The following is a 13,271-nucleotide window of genomic DNA, read 5'->3' as shown; positions in this document are numbered from 1 at the left end:
ATAGTGCCATTTCTCTTCCAGAACAAAAAGAAAAAAGGCAGAAAGAAGTTCAAAGAAGCCATAAAAACTTAAGCATAACCTTTTTTGGCATCTAAAGTTTTAAAGGTCTGCTATTACTGTTCTCCTTAACTTCACAGGGTAGAAATAAGGGGGTTTTTTGCCCTCATTATTGTTCCAAATGAGATGTCAGCCCTTGACAGTTTGGTGATTTAGACTTGTTTGTTGGAAAAAGAGCAGGAAGAAAGGATGGCTTGTGGCAGCGATGCAAATGGGATTCAGAGCCTCCCACCTCGACAGGAACGACTCAGTGTGGGTGACTCATGCAGTCGAGGTGGGGAGCTGTGGAGGAGGGGGTCTGAGGCACGCTGGGGCGTGGGCTCCCTCACTCCTCCAGGCTCACCACGGCGGCGGTGACAGGTGTCAGAGGGGACCTGGAGGGACTGGGAGGTGGAGCAAACCTGCCCTAGGTTAGACTGGCCTGTAGTAGCTTGACCGGCAGGCAGAATAGCACACCTGTTTGCAGAGTCTGGACTTTATGTTCAGCTTCTTCCAGCTTTGAGGTGGTGGACATCTGGGTCTCCTGCAGTTTTCTGAAAAGGAAGAGGAAGAAGCCAGATTGGTCATCTTGTTTAGCAACTCACACATGTTGTGTGTTCTGGAGCTACGGCGATGAGCCATCTTCGCACAGCTGGTGACAGGCTCGCGGCCGGTTACAACTCGTAATGCCGGGAGCCCTGATGCCTGGCTCTTTAACACCCAGACTTTGTACCCGCACATCACACGAGGGGAGGTGTATTTCCTGTGGGACTTGACGTGAGGCAACTGATCTAGAAGGTTATCCTAAATGTAGCTCGTTCTTGAAATGCCAGATATTAAAAAAAAAAAAACGAAGAAAAATCATCATCATGCACTCATTGTTTCCTGAAGTTAGCCCAAGAAGAATGATACATTTACATTTTGCTGACACAATGAAGGAATTTGTTGGAATAAAGGATGTACTGAAGAGATTCGACAGCTGTTCCGTTTCTGTTGGAATGGAATGCAAATGCAACTCTAATACCTAATGGGGACATTCGGAATGTTTGCAGCCACATTCCATGTATTTATATTTCCCATGATCTCCAAATGAATTCCCTGGTCAATAAATAGCATTCCTTCCTCCTCATCGGCAGAAAAATCTCTAAAAATAAGTTTATTATTTTTACATCATATGAATATAACACATGCTCTCAAAAAGAAGAAACCTGGGGATACAGAAAAGTAGAAATGGCACAGTTAAAAAAGGCACCCAAATTTATGGAAATCTATGGAAAAGCACTGCTTGCGTTTGCACATATTTCAATTATAAAACTAATAAATGCTCTGTGTTAAAAAAAAACACAAAAAAACACCACCACAAATACTATAAGAGCATGGAAGGTAAAATGTCCTTTCCCTTGGCTCCACCAGCATTCCTCAAAGTTCTTTTGTAGCTCTCTAGAATTTTTCTTTACTTTTTTTTTTAAACAATAAAGGGCTTCCTCATTCTTTTTTTAAAAAATAAATTTATTTATTTTATTTTTGACTGCGTTGGGTCTTTGTTGGGGCGTGCGGGCTTTCTCTAGTTGTGGCGAGCTCTTTGTTGTGGTGTGCGGGCTTCTCACTGCAGTGGCTTCTTTTGTTGTGGAGCACGGGCTCTAGGCGCGTGGGCTTCAGTAGCTGTGGCTCGTGGGCTCAGTAGCTGTGGCTCGTGGGCTCTAGAGCGCAGGCTCAGTAGTTGTGGCGCACGGGCTTAGTTGGTCCGTGGCATGTGGGACCTTCCTGGATCAGGGCTCGAACCCGTGTCCCCTGCATTGGCGGGCGGATTCTTAACCACTGCGCCACCAGGGAAGTCCTAGAATTTTTCTATACGTATAGAAATACAATGTAATATGTAATATACTGTAGCATAATATAAACTCAGGTGTGATATATTATAGTGTAATAAACACTTTGCGCCCCTTTCTTTTAATACTAAAGGGATCAGAGCACACGTGGTATCCTGCAGCTAGCTTTTTCACTTATCTCCGTACTGTGGAAATGTTCTACCCCAGCATATATAGTTCGTCCTCATTCTCATTAAACAATTGACTTAACCAAGCCTCTATGGACATTTAGACAGTTTATTACCCCTTTCTACTAAACAATTCCACAATGATCATCATAGGTATTGGTGCATAATTCTGACAATGAATCTGTTGGATAAAATTCTAACAGAGGAACTACAGTGGTGAAAGGGTATGTGCAACTGTTTTTGTTGCTTTGATAGCTATTGAGAAACTTTCCAACAAAAAGCCTCACCAGTTTAAACTCTTGCCAACAGCATTCGAGAGTGTTCTGCTGTGCCAACACTGGATAAAATTAAACTTAGTTTTACTCTGGAGTAAAGCTGAGAATTTCTCTTTGTATGAACTGTCTGCTCAACTCTTTTACCCATTTTTTGTAGTGCTGGGTTTTTTTCTTATTAATTTGTAAGAGTTCTTTGTTTATAAAGAAAATTAGCCCTTTTTCTTATGTGGTGCAAATATTTCTTCCCAGTTTTTTGATGGTTTAAAAATGTCCACTGTTGGGCTTCCCTGGTGGTGCAGTGGTTGAGAATCTGCCTGCCAATGCAGGGGACATGGGTTCGAGCCCTGGTCTGGGAAGATCCCACATGCCACGGAGCAACTAAGCCCGTGCGCCACAGCTACTGAGCCTGCGCGTCTGGAGCCTGTGCTCTGCAACAAGAGAGGCCGCGACAGTGAGAGGCCCGCGCACTGCGATGAAGAGTGGCCCCTGCTCGCCATAACTAGAGAAAGCCCTCACACAGAAACGAAGACCCAACACAGCCAAAAATAAATAAACAAATTTATAAAAAAAAAAAAAAAAAAAAAAAATGTCCACTGTTACTTGTTTTCAAAAGTCTGTGTGAAATTTTAGGCAGCTGTATTTTTATAACTTTTCTTTTATGTTTAGAAAGATCTCTCCACTCCAAAATTATTAAAAACAAAGTAAATGCCCACGTTTTCTTCCAGTATGTACATGATTTAATGATTAATACGTAAATCCTAATCCGTTTCAATTTTTTGATGTAAAGAATGAGATAAAGATCTAGCTTCATCCCCCACCCCCAGTGGTCAATTATTTGCATCTTTTAATATAATCAATCCTTTTACCTAGTTTGAAAAGTCAACTTAATAATATTAAATTCCTATAGAAATTTATTTCCCTACTTTTGTAATGCATAAGTTTACTCTCTGCAGATGTAATCACGCTGTCTATAAATTCAATATCATGCATTTTTCACTTCACATTATGCCGGATACATTTCTGGTGTAATTGCAAGTTCAACAAAACGATTATTTATAACGGCTGTATAACGTTCCCGTTAGGGGTGGCCACTTTTACGCACCCATTTCTTGTTGGCAAGGCATTTCAATGGCTTGCATTCCCCCCTCCCCTCCATTATCAGTAAAATGGTGAGAAATCTCTTTGGGCACAGAGTGCTTTCCTAGGAGACATATTTAGTGCCAGTTCCACATCTGCTGGGTCAAGAACCCGCTCATCCTTCTGAGCCCCGACTCTGTGGGGCTCACTTCCTTCCCAGGGGCTGTACCCAGCCCCGCTCTCCCAGCAGCGTAGATGCAGCATCCCCGGCAGATCTGGGCTTGGTCCCGAGGGACTGGCTTTGGTCCTGCAGTGAGGGCTTTGGGAGGCCAAGTCTGAGCACAAAGGGAGGCCAGGGCCATAGCAGTGGGTCGGGCTCTGCCCCCACCTCTGGGTGCCTCGCTGGGAGAGTGTGGGCAGGTGCCTAATCTGTAAAATGAGATGGTCTGCTCCGCAGGTCTATCCCGGGCACTTGGTGAGACAACATCTCGAGAGGGCCTGGCAATGAGTGTAGTGGGCCTTCTTTTTCTTTTCTAAATGAAGCCAGTTTAACGGTGCCCCAGAGAGGCCTTGGTGATGCCCGAGATCTCCACGGAGCCTGCCTCATAGAAGTCCGAGCAGCTGCATTCCAAGTCCACGGGAAACACCCACAAAACCCCACCACGGGGCCTGCCTCTTAACTTGTAACCAGACATTTAGTGCCTCTCATTAATGGACTCACGTTTCTTCATGACAGGCTTAGATTTTTAAACCTTAGCTTCACCAGAGTTCTGAGAGACCTGACTTACGCAGTTTGAATTGGTAAGTTCGACACTCCTATGGTTTTTATAAGAAATCTAACTTTCATTAAGTCATCACAACTTGAAAAAGCAACTCATTATTTGTGGCAAAGTTTTGGGTGAAGCAGGCCAGTGGAAACCTAACACTCACAGCCCTTGGATGGTGCATTAATATATTTTACTGATACTAACTCCTTGATGTATGAGCACTGTGAGGTAATGAAACGAGGCAAGAGACAAAAAAATTTAAAAAAGATAAAAAAGATATTGTGTGTGTGTGTGTGTGTGTGTGTGTGTGTGTGTGAGAGAGAGAGAGAGAGAGAGAGAGAGAGAGAGAGAGAGAGAGAGAGAGAGAGAGAGATGTTAAATATCAAAACTCACTTAAGAAGGTAGCAGGAGCTCAGCATCGCCCTGGGCTTCCCAGAGAAGACACACAGCAGGGGACGGTCCCACCCCTCTCATCTTACCTCGGGTACCACCCCCACGTGCCAACCACACACGTTTTGTGCTCAAGCCCCAGCACCATGTGGCCCCGACAGACACGCCCTTTGACATACCTGACACCACCCACCAACGGGAAAGACTGGTACATTTCACTCAAGGTCATCTCACAATCTCACAAATTACAGAACAAGGGACGCCGTTGTTTTTCAAACAAAAATTGTGCCTTAGAGCCCCTAGGATCTTGGTTTCCAACCTGGGCTTATTTCACAGGTCCATTTAAAAAAACTGTCTTGTGATGTGAAGTGTACAAGTAAAACATTACATCAGCACGTCAGTGCGTGCAGACCTCAACACGTGCTCACCTCTCCTTTTCTGCAAAGTCATTTTGTAACTTTTGTTCCTTTTCGAGAGCTATGGTCTCGGCTTGGTTCTTCAGAGTCTGTTCATATTCTCGGATTTTCTCTTTAAGTGCTTTTATCGTTACCTCTGCAGAAGGGGGAAAAAAAAAAACTCCAGTAAGAGAAGCATGGTTCCATGTGGCTATTTATACTAGGCTTTCGTAACCTAGGAGGATCGGTGTGTTTTAAACTTTAGCTCTTCAACTCTGACACAAAATCAATGGTTACAAGTCCCTTCGGAGACCTTTTACTCCCTAAATGTTAAATTGAACTTTAAACATTTAGGTTGAGGAGGATCAATGGATTTTGCTGGGAAGAAGAACTATGTCTCTCTAATACAACTTAAGAAAAAGAGGGGGGAAATCAATGGTAAAATATAGTATCATCTTATTGATGAGCCTTAAATTAGTCCTCTACTGAGGGAAGATTAATAACGTTTTAGTGTGGGTTTAAGTACTTTCTTACAAAGAAAACAGTTCATAATTGTGCGCACATTTTGGAAGAAGCCTACTGACCTCCCCGGCCATGGGCTGCAGCTTTGCTGTTTCACAAGTGATGAGACACACGGTGCGCTAAGTGGATGAGGCGCCTGCCTCCTCGGCTGGAAGGGACCAGCCCCGGAGCTTGGGTGCTGAGAGCACCCTCCACCAGGGCCAGAGTCTGGCAGACCCAGGCTGTGTGTGCAGAACCGATGACGGGGCCCAGGGGAGCTGCAGCTGAGGGAGGGTGAGTGCCAGAGGCATGGGAAGCAGTGCTGTGTGATGACGCCCTGCAGTGCCCGGTGCTCAGGACGCAGGGTCCCTTGGGGGTCAGGGCCGCCCCTGGAAAGCCCAGGTTCCCCCACCACCAAGTGCGTGTTTACAGCAGTTGCTTCAATGACCCAAAATAGGAACACAAGAGCAGATGCAACGAACAGGGCAGGGTCCTAACTCAGACTTGTAAGTGGCTCTAGGGTGGGACCACTCCACCTGCTCCTGCCCCATTCACCCCCACTCCCCTGGGCGGGCCAGCCAGCCCCAGGCAGAGTACCGAGGCCCTGGCTCCAAGGCTGGTGGAGCTCTTGGGGGACCACACCTGCCTGGGCGTGGGTCCATCTCGTGGGAGGCAAGGCTGAGTTTCTTGGTCGTCCCAGCACCCGACACAGTGGGTGCTCGGAAAGTGGCTGAGGCATGAGGCTGGGCTGAGCAGGGTGAGGCCTCGACGGGGCTGTGACAACGGGGCTCCAGGCCCACGCGACAATGTCGCCTGCCAGGTCTCTGCCCATGTAAGCGCTTGGACTGGTGGCCCTTGTTCCTTCGGGCTGTAATTCACGTCAGTTTCTGCTCCCTGAGCTGCACAGACATGCAGGGCCAAGCGGGAGCCAGGCAGCCGGGCATTTGTACCCACGTGGCTTGGTGCATAAAAGCTAGAGGCTCTTTCGTTAAGATAAGAAATTGGCCTTTTTCATCCAGTGGAACCAGAGGGTTCTCCTCAGAGGAGGAGAGAGGGAATTAAGACCAATGACCTTGGCAGGGCATTTGAGAGACGAACAGGGGGCTTCCTGCCTCTCGGGCTGGGTGTTTGGGGCCTGGAAGAAACGCTCTGTGAGCACAATGGATAACATGGAGTGATGGGGCCCAGGCTGGGAGGGAGCGGAACACGTCCAAAGCGGACACGACAGGTCACCTCTGGAAACATCTGCACATTCTTTTTAGTCGATGGTCAATGAGGCTGTAAACACGCAGCATTTCTGCCTTGAGCAATGGGTTGGAAGCATCTGGGCAGCCCCTGGGCCCTGGTGCTCAACTCAATGGGTTTCTCAGTGTGACCCATCTATGCTCCTTCCAGGGGAGTTTGGGGCACTAGCTCGGGGCTCTCACTCTGTCTGATGGGGATCTGCCTTTTCAACGATGGATGCTTTGCCTGCGGGTGACACCTGTCAGAGAGCCAGCTCATGATCAAAGGAGGGTCACATCCAGCCCAGGTGGGTTGCTCAGTGAGCCAGGGGCGGATTTGTCCTGGAGCCTCGGTCCCTCCTCTGGCACCTGGGCTCAGGTCCAGGACATTGCCCTGGGCGTGTCCCAGCTGGGTCCCCTCCGTGTGAGCAGGGGAGGAGGGAGAGCGGTGTGGAGGAGAGGACACCGAAGAGCTCTGCTCCCACGGGCTGTGCCTGGGCCCCGTTCACTCACCTTTACATGGAGTGGGGGAGAATTACAGCACGTGATCAAGAAACTCCTGTCCTGCTCTAACATTTGATCCATCCACACTACAGCTGTGATGATTAAAACAAGTGATGTGCACCTCAACCCCTTGCAAATTCAAATCATTTTTATACTGGGGAGAAAAGAGAGGAAAGCAGCATTTTCCTGGCAGTGGGGAAAATCTGTGAAGATACCAATAAACAAAGAGAAGGAGGGGGGGCGATTTCTGGAAAAAGCCACAGCGCTGAGTTAAGAGCAGCTGATATTTACTGAGTGTCGGGAACAGCGCTTAACGCCTCGGCTGCATCTCATTTAATCCTACAACAGCCCTTCAGGGTTAGTATGAGAATTCTGCCTCCACCCAAGAAAACGAGGCTTCGACAATATGAGACCACTTGCTCCAGGTTGCACAGTGAAGTGGTGGCAACCAAGGGACTCCGGCCCGGTCTGCTGGCCTTTGGAGCCTTTGTTCTTGAGTCTTGGACTCTGAATTTCTTTCTCTCTCTCTCTCTCCATTTTTTTTTTTTTTTTTTTTGCCACACCACGTGGCTTGTGGGATCTTAGTTCCCCAACTAGGGATCGAACCCATGCCCCCTACAGTGAAAGCGCCAAGTCCAGTCCTAACCACTGGACCGCCAGGGAAGTCCCTTAGGCTCTGCATTTCATTTATAAATGTCCATCAGGTGAGGCCTTTGGGGAGGCAATGACCCTGCACTGGGCAACTGGTCCTGGAGCGCTGACAAAACAGAGGGGGGAGGGCGACCACGCCCTACAACAAAACCAAATCAAACTGAAGGAGACCCAAATGGTGGATCTGTCAAAATAAGATGCCAGAGGTCACTGGAAGGAAATGTGCAGAACCAGAATTCACAGGTTCTCTTTCCCCTGGGCGCTGGGTGATTCTGACCAGAGCCACCTGCGGGGGGAAGGGAGCATTTCTCTCACTGGACCCCAAGCTCCTAAGTCCTCACCTCACTCCCCAGTGGGACCAAACTGTCCCTTGAGTCCCACAGGCTCACAGCTCCCTGTGGGCCAGAACGAGGTGGCGTCCCTGAGGAAGGGGCCCTCGGGCCTGCTGTCCTCACTGCCCAGGCCTGGACCTTCCTGCCTCTTCTCGGGTCCTTTCTGCGCACGACCCCTCCTTGCCAGCCGGTGTCCAAAGGTCTCAAAACCCAAGGATGCTTTTTTTTTTTTTTGCGGTACGTGGGCCTCTCACTGCTGTGGCCTCTCCCGTTGCGGAGCACAGGCTCCGGACGCGCAGGCTCAGCGGCCATGGTTCACGGGCCTAGCCGCTCCGCGGCATGTGGGATCTTCCCGGACCGGGGCACGAACCGATGTCCCCTGCATCGGCAGGCAGACTCTCAACCACTGCGCCACCAGGGAAGCGCAGGGACTTCCCTGGTGGCACAGTAGTTAAGAATCCACCTGCCAACGCAGGCGACGAGGGTTCGATCCCTGGTCTTGGAAGATCCCACATACCTCGGGGCAACTAAGCTTGGGCACCACAACTACTGAAGCCCACGTGCCATAGAGCCCGTGCACAACAACGAAGACCCAGCACAGAAAAAAAAAAAAAAAAAAAAAATCATCATCAGGTAATTCTTTCTCCAGCCCGCAGAAGTCCCCCAAGCCATTTGTTCTCTTTTCTGTCACCTTCCTCACCCACACCCCCAAACAAAACCAAACAGGCCCACTTCTACTTGGACTTGGCTGAGAAACCTACAGCAGCTGTCAGATGGGGCAGAGATTTTCCTCAAGACGAGGAAGCCACAAGGCTCCCGATTGGGACACGTCTGGATTTTAGGTGTGGGAGAGATTTCTTTGTTCTTCCCTGACAGGAAAGCCAGGCAACCTTTGCCCTCTCTCCTTGTTGCCAAAAAGCTGTTTTGTTTTCCTTCGTTAACTTCGTCATGAATAGGTGACAGTGACCAGGACACCACGGGGCTTACGCGTGGGGACGTGGAGGCTGCGTCTAAAGCCTTAATGTATCGGCCTCAATTATTAAATGACTTACTGGATGTGACCCTTTGATCATGAGCTGGCTCTCTGACAGGTGTCACCCGCAGGCAACGCATCCGTCTTTGAAAAGGCAGATCCTATCACATGATGTTTCAGGAAGAACTTTAAAAGAATCCTGATCGGTCCGGCGGGAGGGCAATAAAATCCTATGCAGTCCTTGTGCAGAGGTAAAGTTTTCCTTCTCAATTGCTAAGCATTATTATTATCTCTCTTTAATGACTCTGATTCTTGCCCCACCCGGAGTTTATGATGAAGGTGACAATCAGAGCTAGTTCCAACAGTATGGGGAAGGCAATTAAAAAAGAAAGAAAGAGAAGAAAAGAAAAAGAAAGAAAAAGGAAGGAATGAATACATTTTCCACCAACCTTGATTTTTCACTTCAGCAAATTCCTTGTTGTATTCTTCGAGAGTTTCCCTAAGTTTCTGGTTCTCTGTTTCAATGTCATGAAGGCGCTGCACTTTGAGCTGGAGCTGCTGCCCGAGGTCCAGAGCTGGCACGGGATCTGCAAGAGAGGGAAACACACGTCACCCCCCTCTGGACACATTCGAGCCACCTTCCTGGCCTCGAGGAGGCTCGGAGCAGGTCGCCCAGCTCCCAGGGAGTCAGCTCCCCAAGGCCCCGCGGCTGGATGGACTGGGTGCTTCTCTGCAGCTGCTAAGGGATGTGCCCGCAGACCGACCCAGTACATGAAAACGGGGTGGGAATGGCCACGGGCTCCCTGGGATTTGCCCACTTCCCTGGCCTGGTGTGACACTTAAAGGGTTTTCCATTCCCTGATATGATAGGAAGAAAGATACACGCGGTGGCAAGGGGAGGAGCCCGGGAAAATCCCCTATCACCTAGCGCCCAGGCGGAGGAAGCAGCCAGTGGGAAGGTGCCGAAGGCCTCAAGTTTCCAATAATTCTTATGAAGTTGGAAATAACACCTGATACCCGGAGAGCGTCTGGCCATCACAGAACACTTTTACGGACATTTGCTCATTTGAGCCCCAGGACACTCCTGGGAGAGAGATGTGACACACAGATCACGTTCCTTTCACAGAAGAGGGAACTAAAGCTCATTGAGGCAGGGTGATGGGCCCAGGTTTCCGGCTGGTTAGTTGGGCAGAGAGATCTCAAACCCAAGTCTGTGAGATCCAGTGACTGTCCTTCCAAAGAGGAAGGTCCCCTGAGGGGGCGGGCTCCCCTTTCTGTCACGGTCCTCCTTTACTGATGAAGGATGCTCAGGAAAGAGTCAGGGCTTACCAGCTAGTGATCTAAAGATGGGAGAACCCCGGGTTTCTGCTCTCGGCGGTTCTGTCTTTCCTCAGAGGCACAGCTGGTGACCCAGCTGCTGTGACCCGTCCTGCGCCAGTGGGCCAGCCAGCCAGGAGGCCACCACACACTCCTGGTTATAGTACAAACAGCAGGAGAAGGGCATCTGGGCCAGTTATGAGAGGTCCTGCAGCCAATGCAATGTGCTCTCCACCATCAGATTCACTTACAAGAAAGCTGGATTTGTGAGGGGAACCACTGACCGAAACCGCCCACCCTGGCCAGGCACAACAGTAGCCACCCACTCACATGAGTTCTCTTACAACGGGAGGTCCTGGTAAGGAATGCGGAACTAACAAGCTACCACCAACCGGAAGAATTCGGGCAAGGTCCAAAGGAGAGAGGAGACGCCAGTCCTTAAGTCCTACCAGCCTCCGAGAATCCTTGCTGGAGTCCATCTTGGCTGAGCGACGGATGTGCCACCAGGAAGGACCCTGAGTCAGAGTGATTGGCCAGAGACAAGCCGGAAACTCACCCCATCACCATAAAACCCGAGACTGGGAGCCATGTGGCAGAGCGGTTCTCCCGGGTTCCCTGACCCTGCTGCTCTCTGCCCGGGTGCCCCTTCCCAATAAAGCCTCTTGCTTTGTCAGCACCTGTGTCTCCTCGGACAATTCATTTCCGAGGGTTAGACAAGAGCCCGCTCTCGGGCCATGGAAGGGGTCCCCTTTCCTGCAACAGATTTGGACCTAAAATCGGACACTGCAGATGTGGAATTTGGGGTATAGGCGCGGACTTTGCCTTTACCATTCATTCAGCAGAAAATGGAGAGACATTAAATGTTCTTCTGGCGTTAGTTGGGTCTTTATTTTTATTTCTGCTGCACTTATAATCCACCTGCCGGGCCCCAGTGGGGCACTTCCGCTGGGCCTCTGGGGCCCCGTCAGAGTAGAAGCATACCCGAGTCTGCTGGGCTTAGAAAAGATTATGGAAGATATTTCTGGTATGGACGCCAGCATCACTTGTGAGACGGCTGCAAAGATTTAGTCTCCGGTTGAGGAATGCTAAACACAGAGCCCAGTGGATCAACAGGGGTATATATCCAAGCGCTCACTGAATTTTCAAATACCAGAGCAGTTAATTTTTCAGACCACCCTTGTTCCTGGAAACGAGGGCTCCGTCTACCACGTCAGTCGGTGGGGCCACCAGGAGCCAGGAGCCAGGAGCGCTTTGAGGAGCCAGCGTCTTGGTGGGGTTTACAAAAGGCAGGCCCCGCGGCACGTCCAGCACAGCGTTTAACACCACCCATCATGCAAAACCCCGGCAGCCGGGCACTGATTCTGTGCGTACATACAGTTTATGACTACCTCATCGCCTTCTCATTTGTGGCCCCTCATTATTTGTATCAGCATTAAAATATTTATATTAAATTAGATTTCAAAGCTATTTCGGGGAGATGGTTCCCTGTAAGTTGGAGCAGTAATAGCGTTACAGAATGAACAGCCTCAGAACATTCCAGGTGCAGCTTTTTTTTTTTTTTTTTTAATTTCAGTACCTTCCCTGGACACCTTCCCACCCCCACTCCTCTTCCCACTCCCCACATGGCCTTATGCTGGGCAAATGACCTGAAGGAGATAAAAGAGAGTATTGCCCGTGGCCCCGTCCGTGTAAAACGACAGCTTTAACTTGAAACAGGGGTCAGGGAAGATTTGAGGAGAAGGAGAACCACTGTGCTTCTATAAAATTCTATGAATGTTCATTGCTGTAGGTTTCCCGGCACAGCTGCCAGTACAAATTATATTTTAAAGAGCTAAGCTAGTATGCTGCCCTCCATCCCCCAAATTTCTCTTGACAACTTTTCCAGTCCACTCCTTTTAAGAGGCCAGGACCCACTGTGTCTGCTTCGAATAAAAAATAGTTTCCCTCGTTAGATTCAGCAAGGAATTCACTAACATATAAAAATAATACACACATTATCAAGTGAATGGTAACTAGGACCTTCAGATAAATTTTCAAAGCATTATATTGTAAATGAAAATTCTGGCAATCTTATAATTATTCATTATGGCATATATATTTAATTGAACATGATTAAAGGTTAATGCCTAAGTAGCAGAACTGGTCATAGAATAAAGAATGAACTGAATATTCAAAAATCTCTATGTACTGAACTTCAAACTTTACTACAGTACAGTTGAATGACTCAACGCCTACAGCATTTGAATATCATTTTGGATTATGTAAAAGGCATTGCTAAAGTACCTCTCAGGCTTAATATTTATTACTTGTATTAAAGGAACAGTTAATTACCACATGACAATATAATGACTCTAGCATGTTTGGGCTAGAGACCAAAACAGTGAATTTCGGCATGCCAAACCCCAGCCTGCATGTTAATCTAGGGGAAATCATAGCTTTTTGTCTCATTAATGATTTCCAACGCCATTTAAACCCCACACAAGTATTGTTAGGTCTTATTCTGAACGTCACAAGCCTCTGATCTCAGCAGCTCAATTAGGGAATTGTCTAGGGGAGGCCAAGAGCACACACCCATATGTGGAACAGCATCACACGGAAACCTGCAGCTCATCTTCCCTGCCGCCTCCAATTCAACACGCCTTACTGCCAGTGCCATGCACCCGATGTGACAAACTTGCAAAGTGTTCCACAATCATTTCATAGTTCATTCCTAAAACACTCTCTGAGGCATTCTACAGCTCATTATGCAACACAGGACTCAAAGAACATAATTATAACAAACAAGTCACCTGTATTTATTCAGCACTTTCCCCTAAGTACATGGAACATTATCT

The 13,271-nt window shown here is 48.4% G+C and overlaps 1 protein-coding gene across 15 annotated transcripts in view; it reads right to left on the bottom strand.

The window, feature by feature from the left end:
• The window catches only part of CUX1 (cut like homeobox 1), a 374,908-nt gene that overhangs the window by 135,380 nt on the left and 226,257 nt on the right, over nucleotides 1–13,271 (bottom strand). For all 15 annotated transcript variants that reach the window (XM_081255634.1, XM_081255632.1, XM_081255622.1 and 12 more), the window contains exons 5-7: nucleotides 9,570–9,707; nucleotides 4,970–5,093; nucleotides 514–590 (exon numbers count right to left, since the gene is read on the bottom strand). In XM_081255634.1, coding sequence (XP_081111760.1) covers nucleotides 514–590; nucleotides 4,970–5,093; nucleotides 9,570–9,707 — 339 coding nt within the window. The remainder of the gene's footprint in view (nucleotides 1–513; nucleotides 591–4,969; nucleotides 5,094–9,569; nucleotides 9,708–13,271) is intronic.

Source organism: Mesoplodon bidens, assembly GCF_964165515.1.
Source record: "Mesoplodon bidens genome assembly, chromosome: 15".
In the NCBI taxonomy this organism is placed as follows: Eukaryota; Metazoa; Chordata; class Mammalia; order Artiodactyla; family Ziphiidae; genus Mesoplodon; species Mesoplodon bidens.
Note: the sequence above shows the minus strand (reverse complement) of the source record. Positions and strands in the feature narration are given on the sequence as shown.